Raw genomic sequence first — 7,999 nt, 5'->3', positions numbered from 1 at the left:
AAACACATAGTAACAAGTTCTCAGCTGAAAAAAACCTTGATGAAAATTATTCTCGTCATGGGACTTGAATCACTGACATGAAAAATTTGCGTAAAAAGATTAACCTTTCCTTAATATATTAATTTTAGAAATCTGCACCATTATGAACCTAACATCAAAATTACAACAAAGGACATTTAAAATTTCATATTTGAATCATATTGTATGATTCTAGAAATAAAATTATTAGCAAATTTTTTGCTTTTTTTTTTTAAGCATATCTAAATATATGCACATTGAGCAAAAGTCAGCCAACAGTTTACCACTTCAAACTTAACTCAAACAATGGTCACTTACCCTATTACATCCAATGTAGGCTATCTATTGATCATAGTGAAGCTTTGTATGTACATGTATCATTTTACACGTGCCACTTGCTTTAGTCACTCTATGAACCTTATTTCCAGTATAATATCTTTGAATAAACAAAAGCAGAACCTTATTACACACAATGTAAAAAAAAACACAACCCAAAGAGCCACATAGATAGATTATACAGAGGGATTAACAAAATAGTGATTTGGCTTTGTGGCTAACAATTTTTGACAAGACAAAATATTCCTTTGGCATAAATAAATATTCAGGCGTCTTTTCATAATTCTAGATGTGTAACATGTACATCTGGTGCATTTGTGCTTTGATACAACTTCGTTATTTTCTTGGCAACTAGTCAACATGTTGAAAGTAGTTACTATATATGGTAGGAAATAGCCAATCAATTCACATTTTATAGTTAAAGATTACAGACAAGGCTTCCATAATCCACCTAAGAAACATGCTTTTGGGAAAGTTTTGTGTTTACAAAAGACATTTCTTAAAATATTGCTTGAAATTTGCTAACTAATATTACTGGCTTTTTTTTTTTTTTTTTTTTGGGCAACTTGCTGGTAACATTTTCTATTCCACAGTTGTGAACAGTGGCCACAACATAAAATATATGCATAGTTCCAAAAAAATTTTACCATTGCATATTAAATATGGTAATAAATAAAAAAATGAAAATATTTTGACACAAGAAATAATCTTCAGCTATGCTTAAACATTTTCACACAGTGCAGGTCATGGCCCACTGAAGGTGTAGCTACACAAATACAAATGTTTAGAATAAGAACATGAGCAGAACATACAAGCAAATAAGACAGGAAGACAGCATTTTGTTATGATAAACAGTAACAGAGTAAGTTTACCTGACAACATACATTGACCAATATAGTACCAGTATCCTTGTTTGCTGCATGTACCAGCTTGCACAACACTTTTATCTGACATTCCACAAAAGTTTGTATTTGAATTAGCCATATGATTAACTGCTGGGACCATTCCCCAAATGACAAAAGAATCTGTCCTATAAAAGTCTCATTATATCTTTTCAATACTGGTACTTAATACAAGATTCTAATGTGACTGATATTATTCTAACAAACAGTTTGTTAAAGCAGTCAATAATGATCTCTAAATCTCAACAAATAATATCTAAAAGTGGTTAGTATATGCAAACTGTAACAACTAAGGTGGTGATCATCAAGTTCTGCAATAGCAAATTTGCTTTCACAGATCTCTAAACAAATAACAGTAACAACTGAACCTTTTTGGCCTATAAAAAGGCAGCACTAAATGCAATTAATGCAGTGAAGAGGGTTAGGCTCAACTTTAAGGACCGTATGTGGATGGCTGTGGGTTTTCCCCAGGCTCTGCCCGGTTTCCTGCCACCATCCTGCTGGCCGTCATTGTATAAGTGAAATATTCTTGAGAACGGCGTAAAACACTAATCAAATAAATAAATACTCAACTTCAAGGGCTCTCCTGAAAGGTTATTGAGGTTATCTCCCTTTATACAATTTTATGCATGTAGTTTTGGTATACAGTAGATCCACTTATTAAGCGTTACATGTTACTGAAATAAAAAATATAAAAGAGCTAAATTTAGACTCAATATCTCAACATTATATTTTGCCATCACCAGGAGTGACAATTAAATGAAATTCTCAAATATTGAGCCTATATGAAACTTTTGTTTATTCAGAGTTATGCTACTTGTGTATTAGTCTAGTGAAGATGGAAATCAGTGCATACATGCTCAGCTCTGAACAAAACATACAAGTAATAGTTACTAGTTGACAGCTGCATGCATGTATGTCGGACTTTACCCTCATAGATGTATGTCACACTTCATTATCATCTGCGTAACTCGATGCTCACACAGCATGTAAACTGAACATTTAAAAAAATCAAGCAGTGTGCGGAAAAGTCAAAACTACTCCATAACAGGACAGGAAAGATCAGCTAGCTTCCTAGGCCAAGTAGCTGAAAACTCGTAAATCAATTTTATATGACTTTGCTTGTGTATAACATCAACCTATGACAACACTACATAGATAATGTCCTAATGGGGGCGTACAGTAGGACATTAGATGGGGCTCTAGATAAAGGGGAACTGGTTTCTCAGGATTTTGGGGAGACCATAGATCTGGGGGTCTACACATGTAGGCACAGAAAGAGTGAGTGAGTGCTTGGGGTTTAAAGTCGTACTTAACAATTTTTCAGTCATATGATGGTGATGTAGGCACAGAAAGAGGATCTAGAGTAAGGGGGGCTGGTTTCTCAGGGTCCTGTGGAGACCATGGGTCTGGGGATGTACACATGTAGGCACAAAAAGAGGGTCTAGAGTAAGGGTGAGCGGTTTCTCAGGATCTTGGAGAGACCATGGGTCTGGGGGTCATATAAGCCATATCATTATTACTGGCTGATAGGGTTGCCATCTGTTGAGAACGAGATAAAGTCAGGTTGATTTTCTTCTGCGTCAGCTCCGCTCTCAATGCCCTAAGTTCCGTCTCAGCCTGGTTTCGCAACTGTGCACAAAAACAGACAACACGCTTTAGCAATGCGCTTAGCTTTCTGCAAAAATGTATCAAAACAGACTTTTTAACATCTCAGAATTCCAAATCCAAAATTTCCATTTTATTGAGAGGATGAAACTAGCTAGCTGCTAAAGAAACTAAGGGGTGTAGATATTAATACAAGTTACATCCAGTATGGGCATCTAATCGAAACTGTCATTAATCAATTACTACATCTGAACACACATTACTTTTGATTAGTATTAAGTTATTTGCTGGCTTAGCTAAGCCGTGAAGTTTTTTTCTGCAAGTTTTCTGAAAATCAGACCTACATATACATTTTTTTTTCTCACTAATTATGAGAACTTCACGTCAGAATCTGTCAATATCACCGCTTACTTTCATTTCTGCAGTTAACTTCATCTTTGCATTCTCTGCTCTCCGTTTTAAATCTTCTATTTCATGTTGCAGTTTGGTGGCCTGGATTTTGAAATTATTCTGAAAATAAGAAAAAACTTTGAAATGGGGATCAAGTTTAAAGGCATACAGAATTAAAACAGGATCCAGGCCCAGGTGCTCTACAGTCCATCATGATTTAAACGTTGAATAAAGTTTACCTAAAGTTCTGCTGCATTACAATCAGGAGACAGATACTAACATTAAAACAGGGCTTTACACCTGTCAATACGCGCCTTTCACATGTGTTATCGCATTACACTGTTTTCTATGCCTGTCAAATTTTGCTGTAGAGCTTTACAGTGCATAAAAGCCATATACATATTTCACAAAAATTACTGACATGCAAAAATTACAAATCACCTTGCTACGTGTACATGCATGCTCTACAAGGTTCAGAAAATACAGCATGGGTTCATAGAAGTTGTCTGAACGAGAGTGTATTTGGTCCGTCAATTGAATTAAAAAGCTCAATTAATGGCTATGTTTATTCAATTTGAGGTTGGTTTTTGAAAGAAATATCCAAAATTTACATCAACTCAATTTGAACATATCTGAAGTTCTTCATGACTCTCTGCGTTGATTAGATTTAAGAAGGCAATTTTTGGAAGCGGATGAAATTAAACATGACACATAGTAAGCTGCTTTGGTCTCTACCAAATCGGTCCTCATGAATAATTTGACCTACTTCGGCTTTCGGTTGTTTTGATTTCACATTAGCGTAGTGCTAGTGAATGCATGAGAGTGCACGCGGTCTGACTGGTTTCCTCCCCCTGACGTCAGGTATGGCAATAATAACGTCAGGTGGCGCTAATATCTTCAGCTCCACAATGCAGTTTGCCGCCAAGTTTTTTTTTCAGGAGTCTTCATTATTTGTACCACTGCTGTATGTGGTAACAAATTAAGGTTTTGGTTCTTACACTGTACAGTTGTATCTCAACAGTACAAATATGGCAAGAAAAAAAACATAAAAGACTTGTACAATCTGTCAACATTTTTTTCAATCTTTTCTGAATTATATCCAAATGTTCATCACATACAGCAAACGATTACTAGCAGCTCATTCCACAATTTAACAGATAACTTCTTCAATGGACCATGAAAACTTTGTATAATAAGTTTGTTGGCATTGATGAAATTAGGAAAATCAACTCTTGAGCAGTAACTCAAGGGTTTAAGCAATACTACAGATAATTTTCAGAGGTAGTGCTGTAGTCCCTACTTTTCCAAGAGAGAAACTACTGGGTAAGCCTACTGCAGTACACATTTTTTGAAAACATTCAACACTTCACTATTCTGAGTCCCAGCAATACACCTGGAAAGTGTGAAGATGATTGAGTGAAGGAGGTTGAGAAAATCAAAAGACACATATGTGCATACATGTACAGGCCTACATGGACCTACCGGTACAGAGATTCTTGTAGTTACATTTAGGATTACAAGTACATGTACGTACATGTTGATTGCCCAGAATTACGACTTGTCATAACATTCTAAAATAAATTTATTATTTCAGCGCTTCCTCACAAGGAATTTATTTATTACACCTCAACCTGTTGGCCTACTGGGTCTATTCCAATAACTCACTCACTGAAAACTTTACCTTTTCATTTTGTTTTCACAGCAGGGGTTGCAGTATTATTTCATTCTATGGTAACTTGCCTAATGCAACTGGTAATTTCTTTTTACCTGTCGAAACATTTCTGTATACACAAACAACTGTCGTTTTGGGGTCAAAGCATGATACACTTGTTACGCTAAATCCAAATGTAGGTCTACGTTAGAAGACAAAAATTTATTATTTGTGCTTTATTTACTGGCAGTGTGTAGTATATATCTGAAGAGTTTCTGCATGCTAACTGTTCTCATGATCATTGTATTTCACTGCACTTGCTTCTCTCTACAGAAATCACTGATAGGTCAACATGTACCTACCTTAGGCTACCTTACATGGTGTAAATCATTTCCCTATATATGCTATCACAGCCAGTCAAGGTGACTAGTATGTAACATGTACCGTCACGATCCTCAAAATACCACAAGCGCATTCAATACCCTTTCATGACAAGAAACTAAATGAATAATAATTGAAAGCACAACTCCAAACATAATTAAAATTTTCATTCAATGCATAATCATAACATATAAATCCCATCAAAACAATGAAGAAAACATCAAGAAAGGAAGCTAATATTTGACCATAACAAATGGTATGCTTCATAAAGCACACTGACATGTTGTACTTGGGTGAAATTACTTCCGGCAATTTCATCACAGTTTTTCATGCCTCTATAATGGGCCTCTGGCGATTCTCACCAATAGACCCATAAAAATATTCAATTTTAGTATCTCAAACAGACAGCTGAAACACAAGAAAACTCAATTTCAGTTGAAAAAACACTCAATTTTGCCTACAAAGTACTGGTCAGTACATGGGAAATGAGCACACATACACTGAAAATTGGGATGTAGTACTGGTAGTAGCAAAAGAGTACATTTGGACTGTTTTATTGAAGGCAGGAGTTTTTACAAACTGGAATTGGGAACTGCTGCGATTCACTGCAGCCTATTTTTGTTTTTTCCTTCAGAAATTATCTATTTATTTACTTAATTGGTGTTTTAATGCTGTGCTAAAAAAAATTTTCACTTGTATGCCAGCCATTGGATTTACAGGTAACCGAAAAACCTCTGGACTTCAATCTACTACCGAAAAAAGCAAGATTTCAATTTGAACACCTAACCCAATTGGTCAAGTGCCTTATAGTCGCAAGGAGTAAGCACTTTAACAATCTGAGCCAGACAGGCCCCTGTTCTGCAGGAATTAGCGCATAGACACAAATGTGACAACTCGTTAATCTTGGTAGAGAATGACTACCAGCTGTAGTCCTGCTTACCTTTTCTGAGGGTATGTTATTTGATATCTTGCCACCTTTATGATCTTTTGGACCTTCTAAAGTAGACATCAGTTTACGATGTATCTGCTCCACTTCCTGTCGTAGTCTGTTACACTGATCTTCTAACGGTGATGTTTTCTTTTTCTCCTCAAAGTATCGCTTTTTCCATACATCTCTGGCTAAAGTTTGAAATATGAAAAAAAAAAAAAATCATCAATAATGTCATAAGTATTTTTTCCCACTTTCCCGCAATTCTTCAGAAGTTTGAAACAGTACAGCATTTAGGCAGTGTTTAACAACATGTTTAATGACAGTTGCAATCAATCTACTGTAGTCTTGAACGATGAGTAGGCACTGCAATTTCACCAGGTGTAAGACAACGCAAAAAAACCTCATTACTAACATATTTTGACATATCACTAGAGTGAGTACTTTACAGTTATAAAATTGGCATATAGCACGTTATACTGTAAACATTTTTAAACATCATCCTAAGAAATATATATACCACATACTTTTTAAATTTTTTTTTGTTTTCATTAAAAATAAAAGAAATTTTGTTATGATTGTGCCTGAAGAATGAGAAAAAAAACCCTTGAGTTTTGGCCCAAGAACCGAGATAAAGGCAAGGTGCTGTACTGTGCTCCATTATAGTTATCTTCCTTTACACAAGGTCCAGGTGGTGATAAGCTCATCTTCATCCACAGTTCACAATGCAGTAGTGTTTTTCATGGTTGTGAACAAGTCTGGTTTACCATGATTCCTACGGTTCTGTGTTTTGGTTTGCAGTAACTTGGCCCTTTTCACCAGTTCCTCCCTCTGTCTCTCTACAGCTCTCCTCTGTTCTCTCGCTTTATCTAACTCAGATTGTAAACGCTCTTCTGAAGGTCACAAAAGAAGACATACTGATCAGCAATACCTAAAGCCAGTACAGGACACACCCTTCTCTAACTTTGACTGTAAATGTTTTCTGAATTAAAGCAGAGACTAGCAAAACCTAAATATATTGCCAAAACTCCATAAATTTGTAGCTGAAACATCATACATATACATGTAGGTAAAAATACAGACCAATTATATATCATCCTGAGGTATGTCATTTTTATCCACTCAACAGGACATTTTTGGTTTCAGTGTCACCTCAATGCTAACTATCAAGTAAGGCTTAAACAAAATTTATTTTTATTCATTCTTAGCTGCTGAGTGAAAAAGACTCATTATCACATATTGGTGCAGAGATTGGGAAGAGGATATCACTGATACACTGCTGAGTATACCTGACAAACTTCATGGAAATAAGCCTCTGACTAGATGATTACCAGGTGAACAGGATGCACCCTCAGTCAGGGGGCAGTCAAATAGAGCAATAAGCAATGAGTTTATCTACAAACAGCTATATAAATATATACATGTAACACACATCCTTTTGGTACATATCACATACTTTCTGCTTTCTTTCTGGCTTTATCCTCTTCTGACAGTTCTCTGTCTGGAGATGTTGTATGTATGGGAGGTGGAGACGGGAATCTGGACAACTCCTGACAAGATAATGTGGCTCTATTGGTCACTTTATACTGGGAACAATAGGGTTGTCTTTTTTCTTGCTCAAAAAATGAAACTATGCCATCTATTTGCTTTCAAAAGTAAAACCCAAAAAGTCTGGACTGCACAAGAATCACACAAGGGGAAGCACATAATCAAATCAAACATAAAACATGCATGTCATAAAAGTGAATGTACAAAGAGCAGTATCTCCAGTAAACTGCAATGATG

At 35.8% G+C, this 7,999-nt stretch overlaps 1 protein-coding gene across 3 annotated transcripts in view; it reads right to left on the bottom strand.

The window, feature by feature from the left end:
* Positions 1-935: 935 nt before the first annotated feature.
* Positions 936-7,999, bottom strand: part of LOC135470099 (spermatogenesis-associated protein 1-like) — a 29,032-nt gene continuing 21,968 nt past the window's right edge. For all 3 annotated transcript variants that reach the window (XM_064748849.1, XM_064748848.1, XM_064748850.1), the window contains exons 8-12: positions 7,671-7,764; positions 6,982-7,107; positions 6,227-6,405; positions 3,276-3,374; positions 936-2,888 (exon numbers count right to left, since the gene is read on the bottom strand). In XM_064748849.1, coding sequence (XP_064604919.1) covers positions 2,724-2,888; positions 3,276-3,374; positions 6,227-6,405; positions 6,982-7,107; positions 7,671-7,764 — 663 coding nt within the window. In that variant the 3' untranslated portion in view covers positions 936-2,723. The remainder of the gene's footprint in view (positions 2,889-3,275; positions 3,375-6,226; positions 6,406-6,981; positions 7,108-7,670; positions 7,765-7,999) is intronic.

This window comes from Liolophura sinensis, chromosome 7 (assembly GCF_032854445.1).
Source record: "Liolophura sinensis isolate JHLJ2023 chromosome 7, CUHK_Ljap_v2, whole genome shotgun sequence".
Classification (NCBI taxonomy): domain Eukaryota; kingdom Metazoa; phylum Mollusca; class Polyplacophora; order Chitonida; family Chitonidae; genus Liolophura; species Liolophura sinensis.
This window is presented reverse-complemented; position numbering and strand designations above follow the sequence as displayed.